The sequence below is a fragment of the Polyodon spathula genome, chromosome 6, assembly GCF_017654505.1.
Source record: "Polyodon spathula isolate WHYD16114869_AA chromosome 6, ASM1765450v1, whole genome shotgun sequence".
NCBI lineage: Eukaryota > Metazoa > Chordata > Actinopteri > Acipenseriformes > Polyodontidae > Polyodon > Polyodon spathula.
Window position 1 is genome coordinate 16,268,932 of NC_054539.1, and position 13,555 is coordinate 16,282,486.

Consider the following 13,555-nt stretch of genomic DNA (forward strand, 5'->3'; position numbering starts at 1 on the left):
ATCTAAATGAATATTTAAATTATGAGCAAATATCTTAACATGAAAGCCCTGTATTCATCCCAGCACTAATTAAAACCCACCAGCGCTGCACTTTCAAATAAAGGAGGGCTGAGCGACAGAGTCGCTGAGCTATGATAGATCTAAAACTACAAAAGATCTGTAGACAGGGATTGGTCAGTTTAAACAAGATCACTGCCTGGTTAGTTTATTGAGTCAATCATCCTGAAGGCCCATCGAGTCTGCCATTTAATGCAGAGCTTTTACAATCACCAGGAAGTCAGAAAAATGTATTTTCCAGTCTGGTATTGGCAGCCCCTAACAACCTTGTTGCCCTCCCCAAGGGGTTACCCCCTTATGTTTGAAAAGCTCTGATATAATTTGTACTATTTGTACTGTAGCAATAAGTATTTCACTTGTTTCCATAAATACATTTACAAAAGTTTTTTTTTTTTGTAACTACAAATTACATTTTATTTGAGAAACATGTACATTAAACTGTTTTAAACTTATTTCAAAAATAGCAATGTATATCAAGAACTGACAGAATTATTAAAAGCTCCATAGCAAAATATCTAGACAACTCTGTTACAGTATACAGACTCAAAGTTTAAACAACAAATACGCATACAAAGAGTAATACTGCTCTTGACACACAAAACACGAGTAATGTTCCAGTCTTTGTTATTAGCGTGTTAACATGTACTGCTATTTGGAAAATTACAATCCCCGCCCCCCAATATTTTTAACAACGTGAAGTAAACATTAAACATTTTAATCTCAGCTTACTGTGTGGGTCAAAAAAGTAAAAAAAAAAAAAAAAAAAAAAACCTGAGCACTGATCTCACACAGGACTGCTAGAAAGTCCATTAACAACGACAGAAGGAAACAACATACCAGAACAAATGACAACTCTTATAATGAGAGTCCACGTGAATGACATCCTGAAGACTAACCTTTGTTTATAGATTCAGGCTAAAAACTTACCAGTTTGTTGATGGTATGCTAGTCAGTATTTTGTATACTCTTCTTTATGCATCCACCCTCCTACTGTACTGTATAATTATTACTTTTTTTTTTTTACTAACATATCATGTAATGTAAATAACCTACATTTTAGCCCGAAGTGCACATTAAAATATAAAAGCATGAGTCACTTATGGCAGCAGTGTAGGGGTATATTCTTTGGATATACTGCTTACATATGTATTTATAACCCAGTACATCTCTGATATGAGGATAACTAGCTTATTATTATCTACAAATAGCTCCATCAATACCAAGCTGATAGCAGCAAACCACCTTACACATTGGCCTTCCAGCAAAAAGACCAAGCACATTTTAAATTAAAAAAAACATGGTCCTGTCTGGGATATAAATAAGCCTTTATATATGAAAAAGTAGATCACTGTGTCAAACTCAAGCCCAGATCAACCATATAGATCCTGTAGCTATCCTTGACACAAATTATATAACCCTGATTTCATAAAATAAAACATCTTAAGTAACGTCCATTCCAAGTTTCACCATTTTTTTTTCTTTTTTTAAATGTAGCTATACCTATTTTACACAATCTTATCGGTTTCAAATCTTGATTCCTTAGGTTTCCTCTTGCTTTACCTGATTATCGCCTAGATACACAGATATGTTTTGAGTTTCACAGTTTTTATGCAAACATTAGCTACACCACCTATGCCACAAACTAGCAAACTTTACCATTCAGGACACCCACTTTATTGCAAACATTAGTTTTCTATAAACTTTGATCACGACAGACATGTACATTTAAAAAAAAAAAAAAAAAGAGATTTAGAATCTTGTCTCCGATGTCCCTCGCTTTAAGGTGTTGCTCATAAATGCTTCATGTTCAAAACACAGATTATTGTGAGACCTTGAGATCATAAGTAGTTTTTCCTTTTTAGTATAATCCCTTTTGTTTGAGGTCTGTGGGACCAGCAATCTGTCCATTGGATCCTCATTATCCTCGAGTTTTGTGTAGCCTTTGCTGTTGCTGCGGTCCAGCCTTGGCCAGCTTGGATGTTTCCTTTGTTCAGGCTGAACAGTTAACATGGAAGGTCCTCTATCTAAATCTAAGGATTTTGAATGGGCAGACAGCATGTGGAGGGAAGCATTGGAACCAAAATCCTTCCGGGCAGCTCCAGGCGATAAGTATCTCCCACTTGCTGATCCTGGAGAGAGGGATGAAAAGGTTGGGCACTCTCTAGCTGAGTTGCTGATTAGAAGCATAGGGCTGGGAGGTTTGTATGTTTCAGTAATATCCATTGAAGGAACTGCTAGGGAATCCATGGAAGGCTGTCGAGATTTACCTCTACTGAGTTCAGAGTCCTCCGTTATGTTATCCATATCAGGCTCATCAATCACACAGTTATTCAGTTTAATTACAGGAAGCGTAAAAGCACTAATTGAAGATGAGACAATAGACTTGGTTTCACATTTTTTAGAGTTCATATTTTTGTCTTCTTTTAGCCTGCTGCTTTCTGTCTGGAAGCCAAACACAGAACCAGATCCTTCTTTGCGTATTGGAAGTAGGAGGTTTGAGCCTCCCTTGGGTTCATCAGCTAAACCATAATCCTCAATACAGCTCTCTCGCCGTGTCACTATGACATCATCACCAAGGTCAGAGAAAGTCAACAGAGTATTAGCAGCTAACTTCGAAGCACATTGGTTCTCATACTTTTTCATCTCAGATTCCCCAATTGGACAGGTGAAGGCCCCATTCATGCATTTCTGTTCTTTGATCCTCAGGCTGTGTATGTCAATAACAGTGGAGTAGATATCTCTCATGTGTATCACTTTGGTCTCCTTGTCTCTGTTCTCGTGTAGTAAGGCATTAGCACAAATAAAAATAAAGATGCCGATGCCCATGGTGAAAGGTCCTAGCATTTTCATTTTTTCAGAATGCAAGTGCTGCTCAAAAAACTGAGACACCATCCCGCCACGGTCACGTGTAACCTGTGTGTCATTAGTTGATAGTTTGGATTCTGCTGTTAAGACATGCTCCTTTTCAGGCCAGTAACCAAGCATTGCCATTGCAATCCCAATCATTGAGATCAATATCCCAAGAATAAGAAAAAACCCAGAAGGGGAGTTTAATCTGATCTTGCCCCTAACAACCACCACATCTGCCCGGGGCTTCCGCTTCGCTCTCTTTTTCTCTTGGGGAGAAGGTGGCGTAGGCAAAGGCAGATGGTGCTGGGATCTGGCCGAGTCCTGCCTCTTTAAGGCTGCCAGACCTGTTATTACACCCCCAGTTGCTATCATGCTGCTCTCCTCTGCCCTGCAATAAAACACAATGGACAAACACAATTACAGAAAAATGCATCTGGCTTTTTGACAGGCTGTTTTTATAGCTGGCATGGCACTCTTGTTAATCAAACCAAATGGTTCTGAGCTGAGGAAACCTCAGGGATTCAATAAAAGCTACAAAAAGATTTAGCATTTAGTTTTGTTGACAGATTGGTGGTAATTTACTATAAGTTAAGAAGATGGGGACATCTCCAGTTACTGTAAAAATAGAAACTCACTGTAATATTTAATTACAAATGTCAGGGCACCACAATGGTAGGAACCAGTGGTTGAATGTTACCATATGCATACTGGTAATGCATTAAAGAATAGAGACAAATTAGCTACACATATTCTAGAAGTATTTTGTTACAGTCGTGATAAAACTATTCTACTTTAGCTAAGAAAAAACTTGTGTACAAAACTGTATGCATGTTGCCACACATTTGTTTGTTTGTGTATATATTTAAATTGCAGCACCTATACAATTGTCAAACTGCTTTAAAAACAGCAAAGAATAAATAAACAAATTTGATCTGGAAACATAAACTACAACATTTTCACAAAATTGCATAAAAATGAGAATTAACTGAACTTGAATTTTCTGATCCATAGTTAGTGCAACTTTATCTTAGCTGAGCTACAGCATCATCAAAACCTGGACTAATTGGCATCTGGGATTTCAGTCAGGCCAGAACGGAAATTAGAGACTGGACGATAACAGAAAGCAGATGATGCAGGCCCACTGGGGAATATTCAACAGGTAGATTTCAGGACAGGAAAGCAGTTTTACATTATCACTGTCTGCATACTACACATGACCATGAGAAAACCCAATACCTGGCTCTCCAGCACTGTCATTCTGCATCTCAACAAACTCTAAACCACAGTTATAGAAAGTAATGAGAAAGGAAAGACAGCACTTTGCATACTTTCAAAAAGTAACATTGCATTCAATGTTTCATTATTGATTAATTTCTTCTAGAAGTAATATACAAATAACGTCGCATACACGTTTGTGGTTGGGGTACCTATACCACATATGTTTAGGTGTAATCCTAGTTAGTCGTACTACATGTATATCATAAAGGATATTGTAATTTTTAGACGTTAATCCTATACATCATATGCAAATGAACAGGGTCCCATGCTGCTGTGTGACATGCTGGTACAGATTTTCTGCATGTTCTCAAGAGGTGGCTACATTTCAGCAGTCAGTCATTATTCAGCGGAATATGGGCATTCAGGGTTTTGTCTTTTTATTATTGGGCCCATCGAGTGCTAGACAGATTCAGCTGTTCAGATTGAGGTGAAGAGCATCAGCAAGACTAAAATCATGAGATATTCAGTACTAAAATGTTTTAAATCAGGTGTCTCTGCTCATATATTTCATGTTTTAATGAAACATGCTCTTGTATATTACTATGCCAGAGGCAGAACATCTGACCTAATCTATAAAACACATTGAACACTCCCATAATGTCCAAGCAATATGTTTTCCGGGCTATAGCACCAGTGACAGCTTGTGGGATCAATTCAACAGGTTGTATGGGGGATCGTCTGGCTCTCAATCTGGCCCTACAAGCTGCCAACTGACAGTCTGTGTGTACACATGGGACACCCAAGACCTCCAGCAACTGTTGTCGGAATGGTCAGACAGCCGAAGACACCCAGGCACATAAACAGCTGGTTGAAAGTCGTCATGGTTCTGAGACGTTCTACATTGTTTGGTAATGTTTTCAAGTTTTTCTCTGTTTGGATTACAGGATATGTGATGGTTCTTAGCAGGTAAAGCAAAAATAATTAATGAGTGATGATAGAATCAAAAGAATCATTGAGGCACAACATTTTACTTGATGTGTTTTTCTTCTCAGGAGCGTTCACACTGTAACATTCATACACACGTAGGATAATATGCCATTCACCTGCTGCTTTGATAACCCAGTCTGCAGCTAACAGATCAAACAATAACAACGATTTGGCATCTTGGAAATCTGCGACACTCTTGATGAGTGCACACCTTTTGGGATAAACATGCCAACTGTATTGTAGTCACTGATTTGTATCAGTTGAACAAGTCTACATAACTCTTAATTAAACATTTATTGTTTTTATTCAGTATGTGTGCCTAAAATGTGTTCTTTATGTGCTGTACATAAAACACCCAAAAGACATATTTTAGACACACTTACCACAAAGCATTTGTTTAAGGCATGCATGTTTTTTTTTTTTTAATTGCTGTTTGTGAACACTAGGTCTTGACCTATAGTTTCCCTAGTTGGATTTCTGACTGTGTAAGGAAGCAATCATTCACTGCATCTACCATTTCATTTCCCACTGTGCCAGATCCCTAGGAGATTTGTCATATTTATATCAAGGAAGTTGAAATCAACCATGATTTCAGCATTCATGTTTTTGCTTGCCTTTAAAATGTCTCCACTTGGTAATTTGTTACTGTTTCTATTGTCTTGTGGGACATGCGCCCTAATGACAGCCTTTTCCTCTTTCCACCAACCAGTAAGCCCAAACCTTTGCATCTTACCTTGCATTAAGCTGTACAAAAACCCTCCATTCTTTCAGTCCTTTAGAAACAACCTATATTCCTCATATCCAACAGTAAGTCAGGTTCCTGTTATATACCTCCATAACATCTCATTTTACATCTGACAAGGGTGCTTCTGATGCTCCTAAAATTTAAATTGACACATTTAGTTTGTGATTCTAGACAACCTATCTATTACACTATGGTTACCAACCCACCTACCTGGTTAAAGATATCGTATTGAAATGTGTATGGTGTAACAGCTGGAGGGTAGCAGTCTATTCCACTTTACATAGAAAGGGTTCAGGCTTAAATATGCTGAGCATTTGTTATCTCAATTTAAAATGACATGCAAAGCATCCCTGAAATAATTTATCAATTTAATTAAAAATAAAAATCCAGCAGTCTAGAGCCAGTGTATACAGAGCAGGACTTAGAATTAAATTCAACAGCAGTCAAGCAGTTTAGAATATATGGTAAAATTAGTGAGCACACATCTAGATTTTAAAATTTTAAATGCCTGCCACTGCCCACCTAGTGTAAAAGTACTAGCCCCCTTTATTGGTGTTTTATGAAATATTTTTTTTGTATTCATATGTAGGCTAAAACCAGCGCCACAAGCATGGTAGTAAGTCCTGTCTCTGCACTTCTTGTCGGAAATTTCAGATGTGTGCGGAGGTGTTGGTGTGTGGGAGGGCGTAGTGGGATAAGGCTCCAGAAAAATAGATCACTGTCACTGTGAAGCAACACCAGTATATCATTACTGAGAAGGTTATAAAAATCCACAGTTCTAACTGCATTTGTTAAACACACTGCAATTATAATAAGTCATCTTTCATGATTTAGGGGTCAAATGATATATGTGTGTGTGTGTGTGTGTGTGTGTATATATATATATATATATATATATATATATATATATATATATATATATATATATAGCTCAAAGAGTCAGCTGCCCAACGTTTCGATATGTTGTACATATCTTTCTCAAGGGAGTGTCTCTCTCTCTCTCTCTCTCTCTCTCTCTCTCTCTCTCTCTCTCTCTCTATATATATATATATATATATATATATATATATATATATATATATATATATATATATATATATAAAAATTAAATAATTCATAATAAACATTCAAACACACACGCACTTATTTAATTAAATCTTAATTTAAAGCACTTGCCTTTGAAGAGATGCCACCAACTGTTTAAGCGTACTGTTCAGTTATGGCGATAAGTTTTGCATCACTGTATAGAATCAACTATTTTTCTTCATAAAGTCGAATTAAACCTGCTGAATAATGTTATGTTAACAAATTTTGGCAATTTTGCGGTTGTTATGTATTTTATGTCCCTGTATGCTGAACTACTGCCAGTGTGGCTTGACACACACAACACACCAGTGCTAGACTGCGATTACTACTAGTTACTACCGGCAAGGCAAACGAGCTAAATTTAATGCAGTCATCAGATCTATAGGTCTTTCAAACATGTATTTATTTTTTATTTTACAGATCTAATTGATCTTTAAAAAAAAAAACCAAAAAACCAAAACAAACAAAACAAAACAAAAAAAAACCAACTTGAATGAACCTTAACAACATTATTCATGTATACATTTACCTATCCTTTTTTTTTTAAATGTTATTACTATTAATAGTGGGGAGGGGAGGAGAGAGAGAGAGAGTGATAATGAGAATGAGAATCTCACCTGTAAAATGAAACCGTTGTCACTGTGCCATGGTCTTGTGGTGAAGATTGCGCTGAAGTGTGTAGTCTGCCAGACTTGTAACTCTTCTGATTCCTAGCCCTTGACCACCTGCACTCTCCATGTGGATTCCTTGCGAAGCATTTTTTCAGGGCTCAGACATGAACCCAGTGCGAATAAGCTCGGACTTCCATTACTGTGGGGCTTCTTATTTTTCTCCCTGTCTGAATCAGAACTCCAAACGCCCGCAGGACTTAACTTAATGGAAATATTCGTGGTTTAATGCTAAAGAATGTATCCATTTAAATCGCTGTGGTTTTTTTTGATTTTTTTTTTTTTTTTTTTTTTTTTTTTTTTTTTTTTTTTAAATTACGAGTACGTTTAATTTTGAAGCGCTTTAAACAACTCGTGTTGTTTTAACTAAATAAAACCGTTACAAACACAGGCTTATAATTCTGTTACGGTGGAACAAAACAAAGAAAAATAAAGCTGTTTTGAAAGAAGAAGAAGAAAAAAAAAGATAGCGTGGAGACTTACCTGAGATGTTAATAATTCAGTGTCTTTGTTTCAGGCTGTTACTTTTAAAAAAAAAAAAAAAAACGGAGGCGGGGGAGTTACCCCTCTGTACGAAACAAAGCTGAATGTTCCACCGCTCAAACAGTGCTGAACAAGCGTACAAAAAAAACAAAAACAATAATGTGTTGTTATAGTTACAGAGCATCTTTTAAAAATATTTATATTTCTCCTTGTATTACTACCGTAACTGAGCTGAGACTCTCAGTACAGCTCCGTGCGAATTGGCTAAGAGAAAAGCTGAAGACAGCTCTATGTCCCACGTGACGTTTCTCTGAACGTGATAGTGACGTAGATGTAGCGGAACAAAAAAATATAAGAAAATCAATTGATCTAGGTATCAGATGTTTTAATATTGTCATTGATTGATGGAAATGTCTTCTTTACAGATTTCAGACTGGGACATAACTACGTTATTGAACTAACTCCAAATAAGTAATGTTTGCTAGCTCTAAAGTACTAGCAGGTAAGTTAAGCATTACTAGAATTTACTGCGAGATTTCAAATGTATAATTTTCTTTCAGTGCAAAGAGTTCACCAAAAAGGCTTAGTTTATGAAATGACAACAACTATTTTCATATTTTCCACTACCCATGCCCACAGTGGCTGTTGGTTTTTCAGAATTACTTTGTTCTCTGTTTGTGATCCATCAATCCATTGAAACCATATCCAAATAGCATTCCATGAGCATTCTGCATTTCTTTATCAGTATTCTAATATTCCTGCATTTAAGCAATCAAGAAATTGCAAAAAGTGCCCCATCCCCCATCCACGTGCCCTAGAACCTCAAATCAAATTCTATATACCGTAGCACTTGTATCTGCACCTGGACAGTGCACTTCCTCTTGATCAATTTAGAGAAACTGACACAAGGGAAGTTCTAAGTACAGAAGGTTCCTATGTTGGTTCAAGATGTGGCAGATGTCGCAACCTGTTACTGTACTTGTCTTGTGAGCAGCATGTGACAGGTACAGTTGGTGCTGAATATATGTAGTGGATTTTCTGAGATTGCTTTAAAATTGTTTTTAAAAAAAAAACAGCCTAGAAATATGTTTACTATACAGTAGATAGCTTTTGCATTCACAGTGCACTTAATAGTGTAAAAACTACTAGCAAAGAAAATACAAGGTTCTTCAAGAAAAGTTATTTCCTTTTTTGGCTTAATCATAGAAAATGTACACAGTGGTATATTTTCTTGGTGAACCTTTAAATACACAACAGGTAACAGTCAGGGCCACAACTAGAGCTGACATTCTACCAAGGTCAAAATAGGTTTCAAGCTATAGCTGGCAGTATTTATATGACTGCTTGGTATTTACTATTCAACCTACAAATCTATGTTACACATCAAACCAACAGAGAAAATGAAGGAGTATTTTGTACTTCACCAGAATTTTTACATGAGCATTTATGATACAAAAAAAAACAGAGGACACGACCTTGGTGTCCTCATAATTATGGCCATGGTAACAGCTGAGTAATTGTTTTTTAACTTTTGGCACAATGGAAGACTGTCTTCAGATTAATTCCTGCTGTGATATTTCTGTTTATAAGGAAAAGAAGAACTGCCGAGCGGCAACCAAAAAATATTGTTGTTGGTAACGTTCTGGTAAACCTAATTTTAACTCTTTAGTCTTTTTCAAGTTACTGTTTTTTTATTGGAAAACCCACAAAACTGGACAGGTGTTTCAGCATAAAATATAGAATATTTACTAACTGAGCATTCATTAAGTGCAAACACAAGTAGCACCAAATGGCAGAGCCAGTTCCAGTGGCATATCTGCACAATCCTGTACAGAACCTATAATCCCAACATGCAGTTTATTGAAAGGAAGTGCTAAACAAACACAAACAATAGCATGTACACAATTTTATGATATTGGTTGTTTATTGATAGATATATTGACACGTATGTTAACAGTTAAAATAGTCCTTGCTGGATGCTAGAGAATGTTTTTCATGTTTTATCATCAGACATTGCTGAGCTCAATTATCATAGCAAAACCAGCTGTTACAAGACTTTCCGAATGTAAACGCTCACGTAACAGGGCAATTCTTGGTGTTGATAGGTTGAAACTATAAGCACCCGCCCTTACATGTCAATGATTCGTGTTAATTGGTTGAAACACTGAATGCCAGCCCTTACACATCAATACTAATTCGTTGAAACAGCTGATTCATGACAATAGGACAGGCAGTGCAGATCAACTATACATACACCGCTCACACATTAACAAGAGAACAGCTGTGAGTTTGGCCACACTGCCAAGACTCTCACTTACCACATCCTTAGGCACCAAAATAAATAAATAATTTTTTAAGTGTTAACCCTTAGGTTGAATTCCAGGGAGTGAAGGTGAGATTTATCATCTTCTTCTTTTATCTATCTGTAACCTGATCTCTACCAGCACATCACTCAATCTAGGAGATGTTTGAGGACATAAACAGGTAGAGGCGGTATCGGACATAAAACCAATGCTTGATGTGATTGAGGGACTGCCAACTTCACCTGTCGTCTCATCACCCCCAAGAAGCCTCCCGCAGCCAGATCTAGAAATCACTCCCTACTTCACCTAGCTTCAGCATCTACCTCCTCTCAGCCATCTACAACTATCGGTCGCTACACTGTGTTCCTCAAATCAGACGTCAGATTACACTATGTAACACAATTTTTGTTCCTGGGTAGTAAGTGTTATTTCCTAATTGCTTATGCCTCAAAAGTATAGAAAATGGCTATTATTCCCCACAAACTTTGCTTTTGTGACCAGGACAGTGATATTTCAAAATATCACTATTTCCAATGGGAAAACAGGCAAATGTGTGTCTTTTCGTTCACATAAAGTCAGAAAAAAACAACATATAAATCCAAATTAACATGTATTTATACTAAAGTAATACAAAAATGACTACAAAAGATTTAGAAGTGAGTAGTTTTTCGAGATTTACGATTATACTGTGAATACAGTATAAAATAGGGTCTATTTAAATTATTTTAAACAGTGGATGATCTTAAATGTATCAACCTGTTTTTTAAAGGACTCAATTTGCATTTGTATTTGAAGGAAAGCCCTGCACATAATGAAATGGAACAGGTGAATTTGTGTGTGTATTTAAAAGAATGGTTTATTGTTGTATTATTGTATTAGTTTGATTTAAAAATGTATTGTTTTGTGTTTAAAAAAAACAAATAAACAACTGTTTCATTTGTTATAGGTTTGGATGTGGTCTGGCAGATGCAATGGTAGCAGCTCACATCTGGCAGACAGCTTGTGAGAATGTGGCTGGAGCCGTTTTTGAATTATTGCTTGAGTGGTGTAATTATTGTTAAGTGTACATGTATACAAACCCAGTGGTGTAGTGCTATATTTAGAAGCGAGGGGTCACTATTATCTACACCCCCCCACCCCCCGCTAACAAGTGTACCAATTGATTACAAATTCAGACAATCAGGTATTGAGGTATTATTGTAAAGCAAATAGACTTACAGCTATATGTATTGTAGATAAATAAATACACAAATACTGTACATACTTTTACAACCAGTTTCATACACTAATACACACATGATTAAAACAGTATTATTATTATTATTATTATTATTATTATTATTATTATTATTATTATTATTAATATTATTATTATTAATACATTCTGCATAACACTCCCCCTTCTTGTATATTGTATTTGCAAAAAGAGATGTGTAAGGCCATAGGTACACTTCATTTGCTTGTTGACTTTTGTCTTTTAAATAAATGTTTATCTTAATTTATCCACATGATTTCTTATATATGGGTCTGTAGTAGGGGGAAATCTGTGCTGACTCTGCTGGCGTGTTCACAATGCTGCAGGAAGAGGGCGGCAGTCGTCCAACAATCGCCAGTGAGTCATGGCAGTGACACAGGGAGGTGGGAAAGTGGGTGTGTGGACTTTCCCCCTCTATGAATGGCTGGGAGATGAGTCTTGGGGAGATTGTTAGCTCTGTAAGTTAATGCTCTGCTGTTTCCTCAGGTCTGCCCTTATAGACGCGCCGAGAGTGCGGAAGCGCTGGTCCAGGACTGAGAACCAGTCGAGAGAGAAAAAGAAACGAAACGTTTCACAGTGAGACAGTGAGAACAGGCAACCCTTGGGCAGACCCCGAGAAAAAAATAACTAAGCAGGCTAGTTGGATCCGGGTCGCACGGATAGCGGCGGCCGGGATATAGCTGTCAAATGCAGCACCTTTTCTTTGTAGTTTTGTTACTGTTTTATTTTCCCTGTTTCTTTGTGCCTTCTGTTTTGAATTATTGTTTCGAAGCACCTGCAAGTGCGCCGGTATTGTGTACCATCACCTGGTATTCCCGTGGTTCTGTTTACCATCGTTGGTAAGCAGACCACGGACCAACAGTGGCCTCTGCAGGCTAAAAGAAAAAGAGCACCCCAAAATAAAACTGGGCACCTGTGCAGTGTTGCCAAATCCACCTGTCTGTCTCCTGTGTCAGTGAATTATCCACCACCCTTCCACAGGGTCTAAAAATAAGAACTGTTCCAATTTTTACATCTAATTGTAAAATGCTGACACCTTAGCACAGCGTTAATACAGGTTCCCTTCACCTCTCTACATTAATTACACCTGTTGTTCTAGACCAGGCATGCTATATTCAAACTTATTTTCATTATTTATCTCTCAAGTGTCTCTTACGGTTATTGTATTGTTTGCTTATTTATATGGGTTATACACATATGTATCTCCATATATTAATAGGAGCAAAACGGTTCAATATTCTACACATGAAGTAAGCGGTTCTCTCCCTGCCCAAGAGAAGTGGGGGAGCAGTGCTCCCCATTGACCCTCCAGGACTACACCCCTGTATAAACCTATATGTTTGTGTGTTTGAAGGGGATGTTCAGAGGAGAGAAGGAGAGCAAGCAGAGAAAATCAAAAACGAAGCCAGCACGGTACTTTTGTCAGTTTTGTGTTTGTGACTGTTTTTGTTTAAACCTTTTATTTTTGGGCTCTGTGAGCATTGTTTTTGTTTAAATATGTTATTTTTGTTGAATAAAAACGGTGCAGAGGATTGCGTTTTCACCCGAGTATCTGCTTGTGTGTTGTCGTCAGCTTCCGTGCCTGGTCTGGGAACGTCATTAATGCAAGGCTACCCTGTCACAATATTATATGTAGTAATGTTAATAATAACACCCAGCAGGATTTAAATAAAGAGTGGCGGTATTCAAGTATTGAAGGCTAGTAACACTTAACAATTTCCAAAGGAACTGATGTTTCAAATTTAAATAAATTTCAAGTGTCTCATGCTAGTCATAAAAACAAGATAATAATATGAGGATCTTATAAACGCACATGTAAACCTTGGAGCACTCAAACTAGACAATCTTATGGTATATCATATGACAAGTTTTAAACTCTTGTGTCTCAACAATGAATTAACCA

The 13,555-nt window shown here is 37.0% G+C and overlaps 1 protein-coding gene across 3 annotated transcripts; it reads right to left on the bottom strand.

The window, feature by feature from the left end:
- Positions 1-531: 531 nt before the first annotated feature.
- LOC121316919 (transmembrane protein 200A-like) lies at positions 532-8,343 on the bottom strand. Of its 3 annotated transcripts, XM_041252291.1 has the most exons (3): positions 7,561-8,343; positions 5,846-5,990; positions 532-3,295 (listed from the first exon to the last, which is right to left on the bottom strand). In XM_041252291.1, exon 3 carries the CDS (start codon positions 3,277-3,279, stop codon positions 1,807-1,809), a length of 1,473 nt encoding a protein of 490 aa, XP_041108225.1. In that variant the 5' UTR covers positions 3,280-3,295; positions 5,846-5,990; positions 7,561-8,343; the 3' UTR covers positions 532-1,806. The 3 variants fall into 3 exon arrangements, with proteins under 3 accessions (XP_041108225.1, XP_041108226.1, XP_041108224.1); XM_041252292.1 differs by lacking the exon at positions 5,846-5,990 and having other exon boundaries at positions 8,095-8,343; XM_041252290.1 differs by lacking the exon at positions 5,846-5,990.
- Positions 8,344-13,555: the final 5,212 nt, after the last annotated feature.

Bases quoted from the DNA above. Each gene is read 5' to 3' on its own strand.
- LOC121316919 (XM_041252292.1), bottom strand. From the start codon at position 3,279: ATGATAGCAACTGGGGGTGTAATAACAGGTCTGGCAGCCTTAAAGAGG.